The sequence below is a fragment of the Impatiens glandulifera genome, chromosome 3 (genome assembly GCF_907164915.1).
Source record: "Impatiens glandulifera chromosome 3, dImpGla2.1, whole genome shotgun sequence".
NCBI classification, from domain to species: domain Eukaryota; kingdom Viridiplantae; phylum Streptophyta; class Magnoliopsida; order Ericales; family Balsaminaceae; genus Impatiens; species Impatiens glandulifera.
In genome coordinates, this window is record NC_061864.1 from 2,860,282 (window position 1) to 2,886,577 (window position 26,296).

Here is a 26,296-nt window from a genome sequence, read left to right on the forward strand (position 1 = left end):
ATCAATATAAACAAAATACTTATATTTTCATAGTGTTATTTCTCATTGTGTTAACATCTATAATTCCATTCCGTGATATATTAATTACAGTTATCATTTCAAATGAATTGTGTAATCTATAAAACATCGTGAATCTGCAAGTGATGTATAATTTTGATTAAGATAAAATAACTAAAATAATACAATTTGAATTGTTAATACATTTATTAATTTCATGATAGATACATATCAACTTAATTTTATATTTTTTTAAATAAAATAATTTATTTGAAATTATTGTTTTATTGATGTTTTTATACTTAATTTTATTTAATTAATTGTATCAAATAATAATGATTGATTATATATACTATCAAATATCTAAGCAATTATCAGATATATTCCATTAATTGAATATAAGATCACATGTATGACAAAATTCAAATTTATAAAAAAAACATAAGAATAGAATAAAAATGATGTTTTTAGTGTATTTTTAGATTTGACATAGATCTCATTTAATTAAATTGTTAAGGGTGAAAAGATATAAATGAAAACAAATAGGCAAATATTGAATATAATATATTATTTTCATAAAGTTGATGTTGGTACATTGCATGTAACCTACTACTACCTAATACATGGAATTTGAGAAATAATGGAAAGATGACTCTGTGGAGCACACAAGAGCCATTTCCTGTATACATACATACATACATACATGCACCTGATGGAATCATCTTCTCTCTCACACACACTGCTTTCTTTCTTTCTTTCTTTCTTTTTCCCCTGAATTAGGGTTCTTCTCTCTCTCCTTCCATTCCATTGAATGTTCTCATCGCCTCCTCTTGGATCTCTCTACCCGTCTTCTTCTTCTTCTTCCTCGCCTCTTTCTTCATTTTTACTCTTCCAAGAGAGTTTTTTGGATTTCCATCATCTGGGTTCTTCCATCTATTGCTCAAACTATGGCCAAGCTCTTCGATTACCTCGGTACGTACCATCTCCGATTCTTTATGGGTTTTCATCTTATTAGATCTGATATTATTCCATCATAATTTTGTCGATTGATTAAGAAGTCTGATGATCTTATTGTGTATTTGTTTTCAGGCGATGATCTTTTTAATCATCGAGAAGGGAAGAAAATATATCAAAATACCAAGGAATCCGATCGACGATTTCTCTCGATTAATCATGGCGACGACATCTATTTCCCTCCCAGCAAGAGATCTCGCGTTAATGCCCCGTTTGTATTCACACGCAATACAGCAACATCTATTGATGTTCTTCCCGACGAATGCCTTTTCGAGATCTTCAAGCGTCTAAATGGAGGAGGTCAAGAGAGAAGCTCAGTTGCCTGTGTTTCTAAGCGATGGCTTAACCTTTTGGGTAGCATCCGCAGAGAAGATGATATCTGTAACATGGAAATTTCTTTAGATTCTGATGAATTAATTGATGGATTCCTTTCAAGGAGTTTGGAAGGAAACAAAGCTACAGACACGAGGCTTACTGCCATTGCTGTTGGTACATCTAGTCGAGGAGGATTGGGAAAGCTTTCGATTCGTGGAAACAATTCTCTACGTGGAGTGACCAATCTAGGGTTCAAGGCGGTTGCGAATAACTGCCCGTCTCTTAGAGTTCTTTCGTTATGGAAGTTGTCTTCCATCGATGATGAATCTCTGATTGATATTGCTAATGGATGCCCCCAATTGGAAAAACTCGATCTTTCCCAATGCCCTGCTATTACCGACAAGGGTTTGATTGCAGTAGCAAAGAGGTGCCCTGGTTTGTCTTCTCTTATAATCGAGTCTTGTCCGAAGATCGGTAGCCCTAGCTTACAAGCTGTCGGCAGTTACTGCCCCAACTTGAAGTCTCTTACAATTAAGAATTGCCCTCTTGTTGACGATAAAGGAATCGTCAGTTTGATGTCTTCGGTTGGGTTTTCGTTGTCGAAGTTAAAGCTCGAAGCTTTAAACGTGGGTGATTATTCTCTTGCGGTTATCGGGCATTACGGGAAAGCTCTTACCGAACTTTCCATTTTCAGCCTTAAAAACACAACCGGAAAAGGGTTTTGGGTAATGGGCAATGTCCAGGGTTTGCAGAAATTGAGATCGTTCTTCATCAGCTCGTGCAATGGTGTTACTGACGTGGGTCTCGAAGCGATCGGTAAAGGCTGCCCGAGTTTGAAGCAGTTCAATGTTAGCAAATGTTGTATCTTTTCGGATGAAGGACTTTTGATGTTCGCGAAATCTGCCATGTTACTTGAGAGTTTGCGGTTAGAGGAATGCCACAGAATTACTCAACGTGGGGTTGTGGATCTCCTTTCGAGATTCGGAAGGAATTTGAAGGGTCTTGCTCTCGTCAACTGCATGGGATTGAAAGACGAGTTTCCTATTACGAAGATGAATTCTTCGTCAACGTCGCTTAGATCTTTGATAGTTGATAACTGTCCTGGATTTGGCGATGAAATCTTGGCTGCTATAGGCCAGATGTGCCCGCAGCTCAACCGAATTGATCTGTCCCGGCTTCAGGGGATTACCGATTTAGGCATTACTCAACTTGTGAGTGCTAATGAATCTGGCATCGTAAAGATGACTTTGAGAAATTGCTTGAATTTGACGGATAAGGTTATCTGTCTTGTAGCTGACTCCCACGGTTCGACTCTCGAACAACTGAATCTCGACGGGTGCAAAGGCTTGACTGATGCCAGCTTGATAGCAATTGCCCGGGATTGCTCGATGCTGACAGAACTCGACGTGTCTAGGTTGGGAATCACCGATTTGGGGGTTGCGGCTTTGGCTAGTGGTTTACAATTTAATCTGCAGATCCTTTCGGTGGCGGGTTGTTCTAAGGTCACCGATAAGAGCTTTCCTCGTTTGATTGAGTTGGGTGAAAGTGGGCTTATGGGGTTGGATATTAGACATTGCAATGGGATAAGCAGTGGCACAGTGGATCAGCTTCTTGACCAATTGTGCGGTTGTGATATCCTCTACTGAAAGTAAAAAAGATAATCGGTTTGTCTTACTAGTTTAGGAAATAGTTTGCAGTTTTTCGAGTCCAAACTCAACGGATCTTGAAAAACCATCTTATTCCCCGGTTCGTTCGTTTTTTCTCTGTGATCGTTTTTTTTGGCAGTTTCCTAACAGAAGCTGTTTTGGAGGAGTTTGGCCGAGTTGCCATGTTCTTTCACGATGATCACGAGATGATAATATGAACCGGGGTGGTGATGGTATGAGATTTGTTTGTATCTCGCTCGAATGGTCTGGGTTAAAAGTTCGGATTTTAGTTGCGTTTGTTGTTGTGTTTCACACGGGGTTGCTTTTGGCAGTTTGGAAGTTTACGGTTGGCTGTTTGTTCTTGGGGTTTTGGCTGTGACAACCACTTAGGAATTTTGGGGTTGTTTTTTTTTTTGAGAAAGTTTTTGCCAAGGTCCAAGTTTTACTGGCTATTATGTAAACTTTACAATCTGTTTGTTGCAACCTTTTGTATCATTATTGTTGTTATAAATGATCTACTTTTGTTTCATTATTTTTCCTATATCATCTTTTTAGTTTTTAAATATTAAAAAAAAATGGCTAGTCACAAATATCCATTTTGTCCTAGTCCCTTTGCATAAAAAGAAGTAGAATTAAAAATAATCCCCAATTGAAAAGAAGTGGTTTAGATTAGATTTGTTTTTTTCTAACTCAATAATTGAAAAGTGAAATAAAATCAACTTTAACTTTATCTTAAAAGAGGAATACATTAATTGAACCTAATAACGGACGAACAGTTTCCCAAACTAACCTTGTTTGACGTTCACTTTCCCAAACTAACCTAGTTTGTTCATTTATTCCCAAACTAACCTAGTTTACTATTCAAAATCAGTTTTTTTTTTTATTTATTTTTTTTATTATTTTTATTTTTTTTAACATTTCAAATTTATTATATATATATATAGATATATATATTTAAATTATTACTTATATAAACTAAATTATTTATATTTTGATATATATTTTAAATTATTATTTTTATAAATTTGATTATTTATATTTTGATATATAATTTAAATTATTTTTTTATAAATTTAATTATTTATATTTTAATATATATATATATATATATATATTTACATATATATATATATATATATATGTGGCAGTATGATTTTCATCCCCATAAATTTATTTTTTTTACTATTCAAATTATTATTTATATTTATTGGGTTTTCTTTTATTAAAATAATTTTGACAACTTTTCATTCAAATTATTATTTATATTTATTGGATTGTCTTTTATTAAAATAATTTTGACAACTTTTCATTATAATATAATTTCACAATAAAAAATTTATCAATTTTTATTGTGTTGTCTTCCTAAAAATATGTCTTAAAGTTAGTGAACCATTAAATATTTATATTAAAATATAAATAATTAAATTTATAAAAAAATAATTTAAATTATATATCAAAATATAAATAATTAAATTTATAAAATTAATAATTTAAAATATATATCAAAATATAAATAATTTAGTTTATATAAATAATAATTATATATATATATATATATATAATAAATTTGAAATGTAAAAAAAAAATAAAAAAAATAAAAAAAATAAAAAATTAAAATGAGTTTGAATAGTAAACTAGGTTAGTTTGGGAATAAATGAACAAACTAGGTTAGTTTGGGAAAATGAACGCCAAACAAGGTTAGTTTGGGAAACTGTTCAATAACCGACGGTATAAATACCCATTAATAATTTAGCATGCCAACTAGCAAACACAGATCAAAATCATGTTCATATTCTTAATCCCACGTCAGACAGACAGTTTCTATGTATGTTAACAATTAATTTGAACATTTTTAAGCCACTAGCTCATAATGAATCTATTTATTTCATGTGTGTGTAAACATATATTCCTATTATTCAGGTGTATATATTCCTATTAAGGATGTCAATCATGCAGTTCGAGATCTCCCGACCTCTATCATCCCCGACGATTTTTAATTGCCAATTCCTATTCCTCAAGTAAAAGCCATGTTCAATATAAGAATTTGAAGCATAATCTCAAAGTATTGTTTTATTATTGAGAATTAATTGTTGCATTAGAAGAAACTTATAAGATAAAATTGTACAGCACAAAAACAGACCAAGGAGGAACATGATGATAATAATAATAATAATACCTTTTTTCACAACACAGTCTGGGAAATTCCAAAAATTGACCACCTCAGCACAAAGTCACCAAATGACAAAGCAAGCAGCAAAGCAGCAAATGACAACATAATTTAGCACAAAGCAACTGAAAATGGTAACCAAAAAACAAAAATTTAAAAACATGGAACAAGATCGTGTAATCAATCAATTGACTTGGATTGCTAGACCCGTTTTGTTTGCATGCTCTCTCAACTTTCCAACGCAATAGGTTTTGGGGCAAAAACAATTTGGGCGCGATCCTCCTCCTCCTCCTCCTCTTGAATGTCCTCTTCATCGTCACTATTATCCTCAGTTCTCAGAGTGGATTCCTGGCTTTCATCGTCATCATGCTCTTCAGATGGAATTGCTTTTATTCGAGTTGTTTCAGTTGTTTCGGATGATGTTAAAGTGTCACTCTTCTGATCATTGGATAGGACTGTTTTCTGGGAAGGCAGCTTTGGAAGGGACTTGCGCTGTGGCCTCTTAGGCTGCACAGAAGAAGCTCCTCCTCCTCCTACAACTACTTTTACAGTACGAGTAGATTTCTCGTCCAAACTTAAACGACCTGCTGCTGGTCTATGGCTGATGCTGATGCTCAAGTCTTTTCCTTCAGACTCATCTCTCGTAGGCGAACTCTTTTTCCTCCCAAGCTTTGGAGATTTCGCTCTAGTTGTTGGTATCTGCGTACATATATATTTGATGTTCAATAACATAGCACGGGGTATTAAGACAAGACACAAAGAATGAATCTAACAACTTTAGTCTGTAGGTAAATATATGAATGTATCGAGTACCCCACACCTTTTTTAGTTCTGGAGTGGGCGGCGGAGGTTCCTGATAAAAGTTTGGCATGGGTGTTGCCTTAAAAGCCAGTTTCTTCCTTAGCTTTTTTATTTCTGCATCTTGGGTTTCCTGTTCCAGAATAACAACAAAACTACCCAAACTAAAACAAAAAAAAAAAACTATTCACAATTCAGAGATCTTAAACTAATATTCGTGCAAAGATGGTATCACCTTGGTCTTTGCTTGGATACTATTCTTCTCTTCTTCCTTAGCTTGAATCTTCTCCTCTAGTTTGGAGTAAAACTGCATAAATTATAAAATATACTCATACTAATGCCCGAATTGCCAGATATATATGTCCCGCCTATATAAAAGATAACAACCTCTTTTCTTTTTGCAGCCCTTTCATCGCACTTAAAGCTAAAATTATATGATGGCAGTGTGCCTGGTTTACGATGCTTTGAATCTTCTTCAGTGGGGCTTCTAGGAAATTGTTAAGGTAATAGAACAATACAATTAAGAACTATGCCAAACCTTCCTCATTTGGAGTTAAAAACTAAAAACAAGCAAAAAAAACTCTTTTTCCACCCGATAGATTAAAAATCATCAATGAATGAAATCACACTTATAGGATACAGAGCAGACTGCACATTTTCATCAGCAGCAGTCTTATTTACGACCACTTTTCTCACCGGTTTCAACTGTTTCTTCTCCCTGTCATCAGGATATCGCATAAGATTGATGTCATTCAGCTTGTATGAAAAGAAGAAGAAAAAAACACATACGAAAGACCATCTGAATCCGTCATATTCACAGTGGGCGCTGGTGGATCATTGATTTCAGGTTGCTCCTGGAAATTGAACAAAACTTTCAGTAAGACTCCCGCTATCCCAAATTTGTTAACTAAATTCAATTCAAATAAACAGGTATTGAATACCTTTGATGCAGCGGCACCATCTACTACAGGTTTTGGTCTGGCATGGTTGTCAGCAACTTCTCTGCCAATCGATAGCCTATTTTGTATCTTAGGTGCAGAAGGCTGTTTGGTACGTAAATTTGAACCCAACGATCCATTTGATTGAGTATCTTTTGCCTCTTTACTTCTTTTCACCACTGTACCAGCATTTCCAACCTCTACAGACTTTTCGTTTTTCGCTTTGCTTAAGCCCTTCAATTGTTTGACACCCTTGGACACATCGGTTACCTTGGCTCTAGGTTCCTTTGGAAAGGATAACGATAATGATAAAAGCATGTTGAGAATTGGAACTGATAAGATATACAATAGTAGAGGAGAAGGATCCTACCTTAGAAATAGTCGAAAATTTACTTTCTGCGTCTGCAATCGATCCATCTGGAACTTCTTCGACTGATGAGTTGGAAGTGGCAGCAATTTCTAAAATGCCATTCATCCCTGCACGTCCGCCGTTGGTGCTAGCAGTTAAAGGAATTTCCTCACCGGTACCATTTTCATGGACTTTTCCATTTGCAGATGCGGAGTTCATATCATCAGCATCCATTACAACCTATACAAGAGAAACGAAACACTGAATCTACTTCTTTCCAACAGATCCAAGTTCATTAGACGATTAGGAAACTCAATTGAACCTCAAAACGTGTAGATCTTCAGATTCGCTGAAAGATCTACTGTTCATTGTCTATAACAGATCTACAGATTCAGACAGAGACAATAAAATGACGGAAAATTGTTCACATACACGGTGTTGAGAACAAAAAATGCAGTAATTCTTTCTCCAGTGTTTAACAGGCATGAAATCCACGTCATCTTTACATATACATATATACGGTATAGCAAAGGTTGAAGAGGAGTAGTGTAAGAGAAGCTTAAGCAGCTTACCTAGTGAAAGAAGTGCAGTTCAAGATTCAGCCATTGATGGATCTGGAAATGCGAACAGTAAGGATGGAGCAGGAGTGAAGTGAAGAGAATAGAGATAGAAGTGGAAAATGAGATTTCTATTTTGGATTTCTTCTTCTTCTTCTTTCTTCTTTCTTGTTGTTGTTGTTCTATTTCGTTGCTGAGGCGTCAGTTTTCAAATCCATTCCAAGGTCACTCTCTCCGTTAAGAGAGAGAAGAACAAAGCCGATACCCCATTTCTAGAGAGAGAGTCCTGTGTGGCCCGTATGGAAGAAGGGGGAGGAGAGATACAGATCTCCTGTTCATGACAGATCACGCCACGAATACACCTTCACTCGTGATCTATATACGTGGCAATATCCTGTACGTTGTTGACTCTATTATTATATATATATATATATATCCAACGACATGAACAAAAACTTACCGTCTGTTATTTTATTATTCCAGTTTTCAGATTTACAATTAGATCCTCTTTTGAAAGGTAAGTAAACAGTTGACCTAATTTTTTACCTTTTTAATGTAAGATGTTTTTACTAAAAATAAAATTAGGTGAATTTTTTTCTTTTAAGAATCAATTTTGTTATTTATTTTTTACTTTTTTTAAGTTAGTAGGCTTAAATTGGTAAGAAATGTAAAAAGTAATAATTTATAAATAAGTTATTATCTAGAATAGTATATTATTTAACTTAATATTTGATAAATAAAAGGTTATTGATTAATATCATTAATCCATTCATAAGAAAATATTATATACCATGACGACGTCGGAGATTAGATCCGAAAAATCTGTGAATTTGTGTGAAAATTTTATTGTTTTTATTAAAGATTTTCGAGTAAACTAATATATATATATATATATATAATGATGCTTAATTTTTAAAATGTCCGGATTACCGGTTCGAGAGTTGTGATTAATTTGAATATTTATGTTAGAATAAATGGATATTTGGGTCGGATTGTGGGTTGACCCGCCCATAAACTTAAAACGCTTAAAAAAATGTTATTTGTATGTTTCGAACTTGCAACCTAACAAAACAAATACAACATTTAACCAGGTGTGATTGAGATGTGGTTTGCCGATGGATAATAGACCGGTATCATTTAAAAGTGGTTAAAAAAATATGAATCAAATATTTGATTGACCAAAGTGTGAGGTCACGATGCTAATTATTAAAAAAATATGAATAAAATATTTGATTGACAAAGTGAAAGTGTAAAGTCGTGAGATGAGATATTCATTCGGAAAAAATATGTGATGAAACATGTGAGAAAATAAGTTGTTTTATCGAAGTGAATAAAATGTGGAATGAGAGCGTTATATTTTTTATTTTAATAATTTTAATCATTGAAAATATTATTATAATTTTTTTAATTTATTTTGTTTTTATTTTTTTGGAAATTTTCCTAGTTATTATAATATAATCAATTTGTACATAACTTTTTTCATGTCATTACTTCAACTCAACGATTTTTTATTAAATTGATCATTTTAAAAAATATATAAAATGTTATTAAATATATATTATTTTGTTTTTAATGAAAAAATTAATACAAAAACAAAATAAGAGGCTCTCAAGATTAAACAATTCAAATAATATAAAATATTGTAGTTTAAAGTTAAATAATAGTGTAATGAACAAACATAATAAATAAATAAAAAAGAGCATGATAAATTATTGTTTTTTATTTTTTTTTTTATCTAAATAGAAGAACAATAAATTCCCCTTTAACCTTTTATGATGGGGCCTGCCTATCTATGAGACTGAGACTAGACAATAGGTTTGAATTTTAAATGTAGTGATGTTACAAACATCATACATTTTTTTAAATGCAAGTATGTCGGAATAAAATGTTTAACATAAGATATTCTTTAACATTAAATTCCTTCAGGAACTTATAAATAATTAATTTTCCCCCAATTTTTATTAAGTGAATAATTTAGTTAAGTTTTCCTTAATTGAACTTGGAGTGTTATATTTCTGCCTGCTTTAGTCGTACTAGTTGACTAAAAAATAACCCAGTATCAAAACAAGCTTTAATAAACTAAACAAATAATCCTTGGAAACTTAAAAAAAATAAAGAAAATTACCAAATTTACTTAAAGATGGCAAAATATAACTAGTGGAATGTGGATTCCATGATGTTGAAAAGAACATGAAGTCTTATTTAAGGTTGAAGTCAACATCATGGCCAATATTTAAGAGGACTGTTAATATCTCGAGTAAGGTAGGTTTGGTTGTGTTAATTAATTTCATGAACAACCTAGGTTTTATAAATACATTAAATCATATATATCTGAATTTGTTCATTCTTAAAGGTGTTGTTTAATAATAAAGAAAATAAATAAACAACAAAGATCACATTAAAAACATATATTAATAACATAACATTAATAAGTTCAAGGCTTCTAGCTCTATAATAATTTGATTCTCAACTTATTTTTTTATTGTTTTTTTGTTATGTTTTTTATTTTCATATCATGTTTTTATTTAATAAGATTGAGTGAGTCCAATATAATGGTTAAAAGATCTCAATATTACTTCTAACAACAGGTTAATGATCATTACTAAACACACTTATTTGTGCTTGAATAAATGATCACATGCATCCATCCAAACAATATTGAAAAGTAAACGATGTTATTAATAATTTAATAAGATGAATTTAACATTGATGAAAAAGGTGGAGTAGTAAGACTAAGAGGAGAAGAGGACATTTTTTTATTACCTAATAGAGAAGGAAGTAAATAACATACATCACAAAAGACACGTGCCATCTAGGGGCAAAGTCACGTGATGCTCACCAAAAGTGTAGGAGCTGGTTGCATCATGAGGAAGCACAGCTAGAGAGGTGAGCAATTATGTTATTTTGGTATGAAAAATAAATGATATATTAAACCTAAATTTAAATTCTTCCTCTAATGGGAAAATTTGACGAAATGATCTTAAAAAGGGAGTAAATGAGTTGGTGTTGGTGACCACTCCATATTTATTTGACAAAATTGCCCCTGTCGCGAAACGCAACCGGCGGTTGTGAAACGCAAACGGATGTCGTGTGAAAAATTTACAATCGGATTGTTGGTTGCGTCTCGCGATTGGATTGCATCTCGCGAATACCGGTTGCGTCTCGCAAATGCCGATTGCGTCTCGCGATTGTCGTTTGCGTCTCGCGCCGATTGCGTCTTGCGAATGCCGGTTGCGTTTCGCGATTGCCGATTGTGTCTCGCGATTGCCAGTTGCGTCTCGTTAATTCGCAATCGGGAGTGCGTCTCGCGATTCTGGACTTTTCACATGTCATCCGTTTGCGTATCGCGACAGGGACAATTCTGTAAAAAAAATATGAAGTGGTCACCAGCGCATTTAAAATTATGCGTTTTGTGTTTAAGTATATTATGATAAAAATAAATATATTAGGGGTAAAAAGATTCAAATTCGATTTTCATTCAAAATATCTTAAATTGAAACATGATGTTATCATTATTATCATTATCATTATCATTATTATTATTATTATTATTTCGGTAAGAATTGTCCTAACTTTTAAAATAAATAAATAAATAATTCAATTAAAATTTTATTTATAAAATGAATTATTGATCTTATTTAACGACATTTCCTTCTATCAATAGAATATAATGTTTATTTATAATAATAAAATTGACTAAATGATAGATATAGTGAACCAAATTATTATTATTAATATTTTTTAAATAAATCAGTTGATACTTGATATGATAAGCAATGCAAGTTAGCCTTTGCCTTCACCTCAAGCCTTCCAATCTGGGCCATGGCCCAAAGGGGGGACAATCCTTGGGCATCCCATGTGTTATGTGTGGCCCACCTACACATTTAGTAAAGGTTTAGTTAGTTAATTGTTCTATTTTTATCTTTTTTTTAATATATATTTCTAAAAAAAAACTTACTTTACAATTGTAAATTATTGATGTGGATGGATAATATGGATATGTTTCTGTTTGAAATGTCTTTAGGATCCAGTAGGGTAGGATCTGGTCCTAAACCCAAACCAAAATGAAAAGGGCATTTGACAATTTAGACTAAGGGTGTCCCTTGTTTTTAGGTCAAGAGGTGGTTAGCCAATCAATGAAAGAGGTTAGTGTATGATCCCTAACAAAATGGCACATTCCTAGAGTAGGGACTAAGGTTGTCCTTTCATTTACATCTTTTCACAAAAAAAATTTCTTTTAATTACATCAATTAAGTTATTTCACAAAATACAAATACATATATATATATATATATATATATATATATATATATATATATGTAGGATATAATTGATTCAAACCAACTTCCAAACAACCCCACATATTATGAATATATATATATATATATATATATATATAAAGATTTTCAACAAACAAGGCCTGGTCACGCTTCTCAAATAAGCACCAAGAAGATATCATGGTCCATGGATGCCTTCTTCTCTGATCATCATCACACTTACCTTTGCCATCTTCAGAATACCCCATTATTGAAATCATGCATGCTTACTAGAGAAACTTTAAATTATTAGTGTTTTTAATGGTTGGAAATTCGTTAAGATAAATCAAACAAAATCTTGTGAAAAAAGGAGAAAAAAAGGACATATTTTGTTTAGTCCTGTGGACTTTTTAGGATTGGAGATTTTGAAATAACTTTATTTATTTAGAAATTAATGATGGAGTAATAATTTTGAGGATGTTACTTGTTAGAATTTTTTAATAATTTTTTTTAAATAATATTAATATACAATGATAAAATAATAATTTTTAATATAAATTATTTTAGTATTTTAGTACTAAATAGAATGAATGAATGATAAACCAAAAAAATGAAATTATGATTAATAATGTTGAGTTATTAAATAGCATAATTAGAATAAAACTCTATAATAATAACACATTACATATCTAGAGTTTGTTTAATGATTCTTTTAATAAAATTGTTTGATAAGTTAGGTTATCATTTTTAATTAGTTTCACTATTAAAATATTTTTATATTTAAAATTTAATATAAATAAAATAAATATATTTTAATTAACAAAATGAGTTATTTATTAATTTTAATTTTAAGGGTGCGATAAACTAAAATACTGTTTTATTTTTATAATTTTTTATATTTAAAAATTAATATAAATAAAATAAATATTTTTTAATTAATAAAATGAGTTATTTATTAATTATAATGTGATATAAAGATAAATTATTAAAAGAATTGGTAAAATTCAAAAATAACTTAATTGAAAGGAGGCTCTAGAGCTTGTTCGATTTTGTTATTTTAAAAAACTCAACCCTCTCATCATATTTTTTTCAACCATTAAATCATTCAATTAGTATAAATATATATTTTTTTATATAATTTAGAAAAGTAACTCGACCCTTATAATAATGAGTAATGAAACTCACTTCAAACTTTTAAATATTTTAAGGGTGCCATAAACTAAAATACATTGTTTTATTTTTATAAATTTTAAGTACAATAAATATTATAATAATTTAATAAAATAAATTTTAAATAACTTATATTTTTATAAAATAATATTTTTTATAAAAAAACAGTAAAAATTATTAAATAACCAACATCAAACAAGTTCATAGTCTCACCTCACAAGCCATCGTTTGGTTATTCAAGTAACAATTACTCAAAATCATCCTATTATTCTCTATCTTAATCACATCACTTATATTACTCAAAATACTAAAATACTATTTATTTTAAATTTTTATTTTTATTTTATTATTAATAAACTATTTTTACCAATATATATATATATATATAAATAAATAAATAAAATTCTTCATATTCTCAAAATTACTGTCCATGGTTATTTTCAAAATCATCAAGTTATTTGGATAACTCCAATATGAAATAACCATTTAGAGTTTGTTTGTTATTGAGTTATTTGAAATATAAAAAAATAAAAATGATTTAAGATATTAGGTTAATTATTGAAAATATTTATTTGTATTTAAAATTTATACAAAAGTATGTAAGAAATTTTTGATATTTTGATCCATTAATTAAAAGACTAAATTACTTAAATCATATAAATTGTGATAAAAATATATATATATATTTAAAAATAATCCAATATCAATCAAATTTAGACACTAGCACATAAGTAGTTTAAGTTTAGGGTCATCCATGAGCAATATCTTTTTATATATATAACACCAACTCAAAAAGACTATTTCAACTGTATTAAGTTAGTTTGATATTAAATGATCTTAGTAATTAAAAATAGAGTTCTTAAATAATATATAGAAACTTTTGAAAACAAATCAAGATAAAATCATGAATTGACTTTTAAAAAAAACTAACATAAAATCAAGAATTTAAGTTATTATAATCTAGCTCCTAATATTTTAAACAAGTTAGGTATGATAAACCCAATACAATTCATGTATGAGTGGATGCATGAGTACTGTCATATTTTTTATATTAACACGATCTCACATTATCAGAGTCTTTTTATAAATTAAAAAGATTTTATTGAAAATTTTAGTGTAATACTTAATTTTATGTATCTGTAACAATACAATACAATATAAAAGTATATTTTTATTTAATTTTATGAAGTTAACATAGCATTCTATAATTGTGACTTCTCAATTTTGTTTAGAAGTTTTTAGTGGAAATTAAATTTGATATTTTTATCAACAGGTTAAACAAACAATCTAATGATGTTAATATATTTATTTGATAGAAATTATTTTCCTGCTTCAATAATGATGATAGTTATGTGGTGGAAATACTGAAAATTTTAATGGATCTATACAACAATACAATTATTGAGTCTTCCTTGTCTTTACCACTTCTCTCATAAATCATAAAAAAAAATAAAAAAAAAAAAACAAAAAAAAAACATGCTCTTAAGGCCTTGTTTGTTAATCGTTTTAATAATTAACAGAACCCTCTATAGAACAAAGGTTTTTAGTCTTTAGTGTATAACTAAAAGACAAAACCGACATAGAAGAATTATCCAAAGGAATCTTTCTGCTACCAATAAATAATAATACTGAAAATAAAACTCTTTTATACAATAAATAAGTTAATTTTTTTATTTATTTATTATCATATATTTACTAAATACACACACCACGTGTTTAGTATTTACTAATATAATCAATCATTTAATTAATTACAATAATTATATGATAAATATAATTTCAACTCCAACCCCTTACAATTATTTTTGTCTAAGATCCACCCCCTAATATACTTTATAATAAAAGTGTCAAAGGTTTTTTTTATAGAAGATAGTTAGGATTTAATTAAGATTTTATTATATTTAGTAATTAAGATAAAATTTATAAATTATGTAATCCAAACCTAGTTAATTTTATTTATAATATCACAATTAATTAAAATTAAACTCCCACCCATTAAGTACACTAAAAAAAATTCACCTGCCATATACATAAAAAAAATATAAATAAAATAAATATAATAAAAGAATAATAATATTTATTTAATGTTTAAATCTTTTAATAAATCACGAATAATATATTAAAATAAAAAATAAAACGCTCTTATTCCACATTTATTACTTCGATAAAACAACTTATTTTCTCACATATCTTATCACATATTTTTTTCGAATTAACCTCTGTGACCTTACACTTTCACTTTGGTCAATGAAATATTTGATTCATATTTTTTAATATATAACTTTGTGACCTCACACTTTGGTTAATCAAATATTTGATTCATATTTTTTTAATCACTTTCAATTGATATCGGTCTATTATCCATCGACAAATCACATCTCAATCACACTTGATTAAAGAGTTATAATTGTTTTTGTTAGGTTGCAAGTTTGAATCATACATATAACATTTTTTTATTTTTAACCGTTTTAAGTTTATGGGCGAGTCAATCAACAATCCGACCCATATATCCATTTACTTTTACATATATATCCAAATTAACCATATCTCTCGAACCCCGGCAATCCAGACACTTTAAAAATTAAGCATCATTATATATATATAGATTAATTTTTAAAAAAAAATTGAACTTATAGTATTAAAATGTCTCACGTTCATCTAATTTTGTGTTAAATTTAAAATATGAAGTTTTATTAGCCTAGTTGATTGTTTTTATTAGGTTAAAAGTTCGAAACATACCTATAACATTTTTTATTTTATTTTTAATCATTTTAAATTTTAAGTGTTTTTTTTAATTATGAAAACAAAATAATGCAATCATTTTTTTATAAATTTTAGATTTTCACAATTAGTTTTCTTAAATTTTATCTTAATAGCTTAAATTTTTACACAAACTTCAATGATGATGTAACTTAATTTGTGACAAAATTTCAACTATGAAGTATCGTTTGATTTTTGACTTGGGAAAAAGATGACATAATTGATTGATTAGTTTAAATTTCATATATATATTTTTTTCAATTTTGTACTTCATAATTTTCTTTAATTATGTCTTAACAAGTGAGTCTAATGAACTAGTAAATATTTTTTTTTCAATATATTTTTTTTCAAGTCCTAAGTTAATAAATGAATTTAAAACTTTTTAATATTTATAAAAGGTAAACAAATAGATAAATTTGAGGGTCAATATTGATATTTATCTGAATATATTAAAGGGTTGATTCTTTTGTATGATTTGTTAAAGAGTTTGAGTAAAAAAATGATGATAATAAAAATTATGGGTATAGAATGTGATAAAAACTTATAATAGAAGATGATGACAATTATTATGGAGTGTGACATAAACTAATTTAACAATTGCAGGGGGCTGGTCATTATATATAACAATCACCTCAACATTATATAACAATCATTGTAAGTATAAGCTATAAGAATTGCTACATTACAAAATTTCATGTGCATTATTATAACATCTATCAATTGAACAAATGAAATATAATATATTTGACATATGATTATTAGTATACATTGATTTATTCCAAATCATCTTGGCCCTGAAAGCCTCACTGCAGAAAGATAAGCTTCACTATTGTATTGATCCGATGGAGCCGACGTCCCAGAAGACGTTCCTCCGTCGCTCATAGACTTAAACATGCCCGAAAAAAGACGTGATCTCATTGGAGAAGCCACGGGCGGGTTGGGAACAGGGCAGAGCCCCTCTAGCATTTGCACCACTCGAGTCATAGATGGTCTAAGACTCATGTCATCTTGTATGCACCAAAGGGCAACTTTTATGGCCACCCCGACCCTCTCGTCCGACTCCTTAACCGCCATCCTTTCGTCGAATAAATCCCTTATTTTACCCTCTTCCATCATCTTGAACGCGTAAGACGGGAAATGTGACTTATCAGAAGTCTCCTTCGGGTCGTAATTTTTCCTCCCGCCAATGATTTCTAATAGAACCATTCCATAACTGTAAACGTCGCTCTTCTCTGATATGGCGTAGTTGGTTATCCACTCGGGAGCAAGGTAACCTCTCGTGCCCCTTAGAGTTGTAAAGACATGACTCTGTTCTCGGCTCATTAACTTAGCCAATCCGAAATCGGAAACCTTGGCATTGTAATTCTCGTCTAGAAGCACGTTTTCGGGCTTGATATCGCAGTGGACGATCTTCACATCACAATCCTCGTGTAAATACGCGAGCCCTTTCGCGGTTCGAAGTGCGATGTTAAACCTAGTGTCCCAATCCAATAAGAAATTATCTTCTTTGTTCTTCTTGAAAATCCATTTGTCTAATGAACCATTCGCCATGAATTCGTAAGCAAGAAGCTTATGAGATCCTTCTGCACAAAAACCCTTTAGCTTCACAAGATGAAGATGATGGATGCTGCCGATGATACTAACTTCAGCTCGAAACTCTTTCTTACCCTGACCGAGACCCTCAAGTTTCTTCACGGCTATACGGGTTCCATCAGGAAGAACGCCTTTGTAAACAGAACCGAACCCTCCTTGACCGAGCTTGATCGAGAAATTATCGGTCGCGGTTTGGAGTTCTGTATAGCTGAAACGTATCGGCATACCCGACAAACTGCCCAAGAAATTATCCTCATCGGAGCATTCCTTCGGAGATTCCGGGAATTTAGTCTTTTTCCAGAAACGACGATACCCAATGTAAACTAATCCGAGAATCACGAAAACGGTTGCGGCCACTATAATCACGACATAAGGGAAGTGTTTCGATCCGTTTCCGTTTCCGTTTCCATTTCCATTTCCGGTTCCTCCTCCTTGGCCTCTAACCTTAACGAACGAAACAAAACCGCCATTACTGCCGGTTTTCTTCCTCAAGCTTCCTACTATATCGAGCTGGAAACAATTCCCCGAGCTATTCTGAAAGAACAAGGCGGCGCAAGAGCAATTTGCCAGGCAAGATGATTTGCAACCGTCCAAACTCGTTTTTAAAACAGGGGAAATGAATCCAAGTGAGAAATAGTCGGTGGCATCCTTAACTTCCACAAGGTTTACGTTATTAATGTCCGAATCAGATTTCTGGCACGAAGAATCCATGGTCGATCGATCGCAATTCCACTGGCTCAGAGATTGCGGGCAACGACACATGTTCCCATCGGAGCAAACAAGATAAGCATCGCAGGATTCCGGCAAGCCACACGAATCTAATGGTATCTTAGTGTCGGAAACGCCCGCCCGTAGATTCGAGAACGAGATAGAACCGTCGTTACCCAAAACGGCAACCCACGTCCCATTTAGATCGCCACCGTTTTTAATAATGGGTAATTGCCATATCAAATCCCTGCTGTTCTGATTGTAGAAATTCCATGAACCCGCATCGATGGAGGCTAAATCGAATTGTTCCCCGCCGGCAGTGTTAATCGTCTTCCGACTGTCTTTGCTTAAAGACCAATAAGGTTGAGGGGTTTTGAAACCAGCGTATAACATCATATCACCGGATTTAAGCTCGAGATAATATGTCAAATTAGTGGAGCTTGGATTGCTTACAAGCCTCATTCCATCACTGAAATTCTGGTTTTGTAAAAGGCTATCAGTCGGATTGTTAAAACTCTGCCATACCACAACGTTATCAGTCCCAAGCAAAACTAGATTTCCTGAATCCCAAAGCTCCATGACTACAACTCCCTTTCCAGAAGTATCTGTGGACCAAACTGTTGTATTTCCGATCTGTAAACGAGCAATTCCGTTTTGATCGAAGTTGAATTCGTCAGAGTTTCCGACAAGGGAATCCCTATTAGCAGACCAGACCACCGTCTGAATATTACTACCCATATAAAGCACAACAAGCTGAAACATAGTGGGATTGTTTTTCTGATTGGAAAATCCAAATGCAAAATTGGAGGAATTTGAAAATAGGAACAAACCGTTATCAGCTATGGAACTCATTTGAGTTGCTATGAAACCTGGATTAACCCTGCCAATATTTCTAACGCCGGCCAAGCAAGTTTGAGGAAGGAGGAGATAGAAGCAGATGAATGAAATAACCCAATTACTTGCCATTTTTAATTCATATGAATCGATCAGACCCACCCAGAATCGAAATTAAAGAAAATAGATCGAATTTGGTGTTGGAAGACACAAATTACACAGATTGCTTAGAAAATAATTGGGTACCTCAAATTTAGCCGTAAAATCAAGATCCAGTGTGTGCCTTCAGAGAGGAAATTTCAAGAATCGTCCAACTTCTCTCTCTCACACACACAAATACATACAGAGAAACTCAAATCCATTCTGAGAAGATGACTACCTCCATCATCCTGCTGATGTCAAAAACACAAATTTTCAAAATAAAAAGCCATACTTGTAAAACATGTGTGTGTGTTTTGTGTGTGAGAGAGAAGTTGTAGCGGTGTGAGTGAGGGGCTGGCTGCCAGGCTGGCATTAATTTATGGAAGAACGTGAAAGAAGGGAGTCAATAATAGTGACGCAGCCAACTCTCAAAACTCAATTTTAATAATAATAATAATAATAATGATAATTATATAATTTTCATAAAATTTTAATACAATTAACCAATGAGAATGTTTCTCGTTCCTTTCTTCTAACAAAAGAAGAAGAAAAGAAAATGATACTTATCCCGATAATTGACTAAAAGTTAGTGATTTAATTTATTTATTTTTATTGGGAAATGGCTGTTTATTTTATTAAAATTTTAAAAAAAAATTAAAAATTAAAATTGAGATGAAAAGAAAATAATTTTTGACTTCAATACACTTAAGTGGTACAAATTATATAAGGTATAAGTTATTAATGTTCAATCAGAATTATAAAAAAATGGTATAAGTTGTATATGGTTAATAATTTTATGTTTGGTACAAGAATTAGTATAAATTGTATAAATAATAAATAATAATTTAAAATTATTATTAATATTATTATTTTATTTATTTATTTATATTATAAATAAGTGTTTATTATTATAAATTATTTTTTTGTGATTATTTAATAATTAATGTAATTTTAATTAAAATATAAAAAATTAATTATAATATAAACGATAAATTATGTTTATTTAATTTTAATATTATTAATAATTTTAATAAAATAAACTAAAATAAAAATATTATTTATAATATAATTAAATATAGAAAATAATAATTAATAAAATTATCGTTATAAAAATAAATAAATAATTTTTAATTAAAATATTAACTATTTAAAAAATATATATTAAAAATGATTATATATAATAATAATAATATTAAACTAAATAAAATATTTAATATATTATACAATAATAGGTTATATATAATATTAATAAAAAATATAATAAAATTTTAAAAATTAAACTATACAAAAATAGTGTTGTACCTAGAGGGATATAATTTATACCATCAGTAAAAATATAAAAGAACACCATATTAAAACACTATTATATAGTTTATATTATACCAATAGTGTAGTACCCTTTATACCTCTAACCAAACATACCCTTAAAAAAAAATTAACTATGCAGTTTAAATAAATTTTAACACAACTTCAAACAAATGTATAAAAATAAGAATAAAAGAAAAAACAAGTCTAATTCTTAAACATAATAAAGACTTTAGTCCATGTACAAATAATAATAAGTCAATTTATGTTGACATATTTATAAACATCTTTTATATTTCTTTTCATTTTGTAAAAAAAAAAAAAATTAATTTTACTTACAACACATTAAGTTAAGTATGGTGTCTTAACTTTCTAAATTCAAAACAAAAATATATCTCAAAATTTTAATAAATAATAACTAAACAAACACTTATAGGCCTTGTTCTATTTGAATTATTTGAAAAATTCAAACAAAATAAAAATTTCAATTAAACATTTTTCAATAATCAAATCACTCCTTTCATTAGTCAAAATACCTTCTATTTTAAATTATTATTTTTAAATTTTATTTATATATACATCAATACATTTTAAGTATTTTTATCAAAAATAATTATCACCTACTCAAAATCATCGACCATCATTATTTTTTTTCTACCCTGGTTATTTTAAAAACCCTAAATCTGAACAATGCCATAATGCATTAAACTTATTTATTAATATTGATAACCATGGTATTAGTGCCTACTTCTTGCCAAATAAAGTAGACCAACTTGGTTTTTTTTGGATTTTTAACATTAACAAATTTTGTTTGATAAAAAAATAAAAATAAATATTATTTAGAAATAGTTTCTTGGAAGTTGTCAAGATAACTTGAGAATAAACCTAGAATTGAGAATTAATTCACAACATTACAATTATGTTAAGTTTATGGATCATAATCTTAATACAAGGAGATTGAATATTTTAAATAAATGACATGATTTAAGTAATCTTAGTTTATTAAAATGTGCAATGATCATTTTAAAAATTCAAACTAAGAATAAAATGATTCCAAACTAAATGGCATAAAATTTGACCAAGAATGAGGGAACATTTTGAATGAGATTTCAAAAAATATTCCATTAAAGAGTTAGTTGAAACTTGAAAGCACATATTTTCTTACCTTTGTACATATCATGAATATGACTTTTCAACCTAATTAGGTAAGTCTATCGTTTTAACATGAATTATTTAATTTATCAACTATTTTTTTAAAAAAAAAAAATTAAAATATAAAATGATATTATAATAATTTAACTCATTTCAAACTTAAATAATTTATTTTTTCATCAAACAATATTTTTTTTTTATAAAATCCCAATAAATTTCTCCAAATAATTTACAATAATCAAGCCCTAATAAAATTGATTAAACCCATTTACCTAATATATTTGTACAATATTTTGTATTAATGAATATATATATATATATATATATATATATATTTGTAAAATTACCATTTAATGTAGTTTTCTTTATTAAAAATATATATTAATATTGTTACATTCTTCTAGAAATCTACTTTACTGACTTTTATATGCTTACACCGAAGACAAATGAACAAAAGAGTATGACCTAGTCAATGTTGCTTGGAAATATAAAACAATCGCTATTAAATATACTTATTAAAATATTTTGAATGTTAATTTAATTTTATTATTTATTGATAGAGATAATTAGACATTTAATACTTTAAAAAAAATATTATTAGCCTATTAGAACTAGAGGAAATATATAGAATTATGTTTGATTGAAATTATTTAGTATTATTCCTCAATAAACTACCATTACATTAATCATCACTTACTTTTATATTTCAAATTATTAATAAAAAAATATTGAATTAAATATATTTTTTATATTTATAACATTTATCAATTTCTAACCATGTTTGAGTACTAATGTTAAGATTATATTTATTACATATTAATATTAACATTTAAAAGTGAGTGTCCACATATATATATATTTAAATTTAATGTGTATAACATAAGAATAGTGTCTACATAAAATTGATTTGAATGGACATAAAAAAAAAGATTAATAATAAAAGCAGTTAAGTGGTCCCACAGTCCACCACCTAATCTAATATATATGGCCCGACATTATTTGAATAAATAAATTCCTAGGTAGGTTGGCATTTGAATTAAACATTTAATTAATAATTAATTAGGGAAAATATTAATTATTGAATTCCTTAAACTTGATTACCAACTCTTCTTCACGTCCCATGTTCTCAAGAGGATTTCCTAAATGAAACTCTAAGCCACGATTGACTCCTATTGGTACTAATCTCAAGTTTATTATTTTCATTTATGATTGAATTCATTATAAAAGAAAAATTAAATAAATAACCTTCCAAACTTTAGTTACTTTATGAAATTTTGTTTAATACAAAAATAAAATGATTATATGTGGAGATAGTTTGGACGATAAAAAATTATTTTAAAAGAGGTCATTTTAGAACGGCTTCATAGTTCAAGGACTTGTTTAATAAAAGTAATAAAATTAGTAAATACTTTGAGGACTATATATTTATATGAGTCTGGACTAGCAGCATGTTAACGATCCAATAAAATTGGGCTATAATTTGACCTATACAACTAGCCCCCCTTACTTAATAACATGCTTTTTTATTTGTTAGATCCACCATTAATTCCTCCACCTCCACTATGATTTTATTTGGAATTAGGGTTAGTTTGATATTGGGCCTTTTAATATATATATATATATATATATATATATATATATATATATATATATATATATATATATATATATATATATATATATTATCACATTATTATTGTTTTGTAAATGACTTGTAAACATTCTAAAAACATGTCCCCAATTAAATGAAAACCAAGATTTAGACATCAATTTCTTAAGCTAAAGACTCTATTTAGTTGTCTTACCATAAGTGGGTTAAAACACTCTAAGTATGAGTGTACATAAATGTCATTTTTATTATGCTAGGATGAACAAATTAGTGCTTGACAACCTAATCATAAGATTAGCTAGATCTCAACTCATACAAATAATTTGTTCTCCTTTGTTCAAGTCTCATGTTGAAAGGGAGATTAAATAGATTATTTTAAGGTAGCTATTAATAAAATTGAACTCCTAAGATCTAAATAGACATGTTAACACTTTTATAACCCAACAAATTAGTTTAAGTAGTAAAATATCTTATAAAAAAAGACTAAAAAGTGTCATATTCCATTCTCTCTAATATTCATAGGGAACAAACCCTAACACTTCCACAACTTAGGTTTAATCTTAATAATACTATAGCATGATTACCAAATATCCAAACATCAAAAGATTTGTCACAAGTCTTATGCAAGTAGGTAGGTCTTTGAAGAAAGAAAGATGAGAGAGTTGTGAAAGTGAATGGGTGGGGGTGATGGTGGGGGCAAATGAACTAGTTAGAGCCTGTGGAAATGCAAGTGCAAGAAAGAAACAAGCTTTTCATTCCAAGACAAAACTTGTACAAAATCCTTTTGTCAATTTGTAACATAATAATTCCAATGGCATGCATGGATGGACCACACACCACACCACACCACAAACCAAATGAGATAACATAGTCAATATATTGAGACAGACATTCAACCCCACCCCTGAATTTACAAGAAACCCTATCCAGCAGAATTCTCCCTTTCATTATTACACTCTTTGCCATCACTCCACCCATCCTCTCATCAATATGGATGCTCCTTCTTTTGTTTCTTTGGGAATACAAACACCATAATTAACTCGTTTTCAATCTTCTTCATATCAACCAAACAAACATGTAGCTAGATCAATGAATCATGTTCAACAAAGTTGGTAGGCATATATATTATATATACTTTCATACAACATTTCTGCAAATTGTCTACAAAGAACAGCAACAACAACAACAACAACACAGCAAAAAATACTAAATCAGCAACTAAAACAAGATTAGGAAACAACTAGGGTTTTCATCGTGGAAACCTACACTCGCTCATTCTATCATCCATGAAGCTGTTGTTGAACTTGATTTGCCGACAAAGTTTCCTATCCTCCGGAAGTGGTGGTAGAAGAGGATTCGTCGTAATCACAACATCAGCCTTTCGCTTTCTTCGAATCGCTTCTTCAGCATTCATTTCAACATCATTGTTGACCTCCTCCACCGGTGGTGGTGGAACAGATAAGGTACCTAGCCTAAGAGATAAATCACAGCCACTTCGAAGGGCATCATTAATGGGATTATCAACCAAATCTCGAAAATGATTTTGGGCAACACCCTTTTCAGTATGACAGCCAAGATTGAGCTTTGGATCTTGAAATTGCTTCCTCCTTTGATGCTGGATGTTTGGAAACTGGTCAGTGTTTATTGGGTTTCTTTGGAGAACAGAGGAAGGCTCTGGAGATTTGGGACTACTAAGGTAACATCTTGGAATGTTACGTTGGCTCCTTGGTGTTTTTCTTGCAGTACATCCCAGATTAAGAGCAGCTAATTAAACCCAAAAATTAAGATAACACTAATCAATATAAAAAGAAAACAAACCCTAACACAAGAAACAACTTTTAGGAAAGTTTAAGTTGCTGATACCTTCAATGCAGGGATGAAGGAAGTCTCCAGTTTCGATACTATCATCTCGACGAATGATTGTGTTAATGGCGTCGTTTGTCCTGTCCCAAAGAGTCTTAGGATCCGTATATTGAGCCTAAGGCAACACAAGATGAGATTTTTCATGAGAAGCGAGTAAATAAGATATAGAAACAGAACGCTTAAGAGAGATATGAATGAATGTGTTTAACCTCGGAATCGGCTTTGGAATACATGATTTCTTCAGCTTTCAAGACAACAACGGGAAGTTTCTCTTGCCATTCCTTGTTTTTCTTAGTGGGTAAACTGTGAATCTCGTTCACGACTCTAATCAAACAGTTGGTAGGCACGCACATTAGAGAGAAACATGCAAGGTATGGGTGAAGTTGAATAGATTATTTAAATTTGAGAAAACCTGAATATTTCTTGGATCAGTTTGCCTCTGATTGGTTGATGTCTGTCGCTGTGCCAAGCTCTTCGAACGCACTCGTACGGTCTTGGCCCTGGTCTAGGCATCTTAAGAACAATTCCGGCACGGCGGCGGACGAGAGAGAGAGAGAAAGAAAATTCTAAAAACTCGCCTTTTCCTTTTCTTCTCTAGAGAGAGAAATCCGACCGGTGATGGTGGCGCTGCGTCGTGCATTAACTTCACCCTCCAGAGCTTTTTAAACCAAAGCTTTGGTCTCCGTCTACCGCAGCAGATTACTTTTACTATTAATTTCTAACTTTAATTTCAAACTTTCTATTTTTGTTTTAAATATTTCATCCATATAAAAAATATTTAAATTTAATTAGAAAAAAAAACATAAAAGAAAAGAAAAAAAATATAAAATAATACAAACACATTATTAAATCAGTTCTTCCTTGAAAAGAAGAATTAACTCCCAAAATGATTTCATGAATAATTATGATGACGGAGGTTCATCGATTTCTCTTCAACTAAATAATAACTCAAATACTGTATTTAGGTTCTATCCAAAAATTCGAATATCAATATAATGAATGAATCGAAATAATATTTCACAAAAGACTATTTATATCTTAAAACATTTTACCTAAATAAAAAATAAATATGAATTAATTTTATATATTTTTAATTTAATTTTTAAATTAGTAATATGGTTAAT

General features: G+C 30.1%; 4 protein-coding genes across 4 annotated transcripts; 1 reads left to right on the forward strand and 3 right to left on the reverse strand.

The window, feature by feature from the left end:
- The first annotated feature begins 742 nt into the window (after positions 1-742).
- Positions 743-3,501, forward strand: LOC124932908 (EIN3-binding F-box protein 1-like). Its single transcript, XM_047473615.1, has 2 exons — positions 743-969; positions 1,087-3,501. The coding sequence occupies exons 1-2, from the start codon at positions 945-947 to the stop codon at positions 2,970-2,972; spliced, it is 1,911 nt and encodes a 636-aa protein (XP_047329571.1). The 5' UTR covers positions 743-944; the 3' UTR covers positions 2,973-3,501.
- A 1,605-nt stretch (positions 3,502-5,106) lies between these two features.
- On the reverse strand, positions 5,107-8,078 carry LOC124932502 (protein WVD2-like 6). Its single transcript, XM_047473147.1, has 9 exons — positions 7,797-8,078; positions 7,246-7,464; positions 6,879-7,160; positions 6,727-6,791; positions 6,578-6,655; positions 6,325-6,424; positions 6,173-6,244; positions 5,960-6,070; positions 5,107-5,838 (listed from the first exon to the last, which is right to left on the reverse strand). Exons 2-9 carry the CDS (start codon positions 7,456-7,458, stop codon positions 5,368-5,370), a joined length of 1,392 nt encoding a protein of 463 aa, XP_047329103.1. The 5' UTR covers positions 7,459-7,464; positions 7,797-8,078; the 3' UTR covers positions 5,107-5,367.
- Positions 8,079-16,582: 8,504 nt separating this feature from the next.
- Positions 16,583-19,490, reverse strand: LOC124931124 (G-type lectin S-receptor-like serine/threonine-protein kinase SD2-5). The gene has a single exon (XM_047471518.1). It carries the CDS (start codon positions 19,232-19,234, stop codon positions 16,751-16,753), a length of 2,484 nt encoding a protein of 827 aa, XP_047327474.1. The 5' UTR covers positions 19,235-19,490; the 3' UTR covers positions 16,583-16,750.
- A 4,853-nt stretch (positions 19,491-24,343) lies between these two features.
- LOC124931945 lies at positions 24,344-25,794 on the reverse strand. Its single transcript, XM_047472532.1, has 4 exons — positions 25,585-25,794; positions 25,382-25,496; positions 25,173-25,287; positions 24,344-25,073 (listed from the first exon to the last, which is right to left on the reverse strand). Exons 1-4 carry the CDS (start codon positions 25,683-25,685, stop codon positions 24,559-24,561), a joined length of 846 nt encoding a protein of 281 aa, XP_047328488.1. The 5' UTR covers positions 25,686-25,794; the 3' UTR covers positions 24,344-24,558.
- Positions 25,795-26,296: the final 502 nt, after the last annotated feature.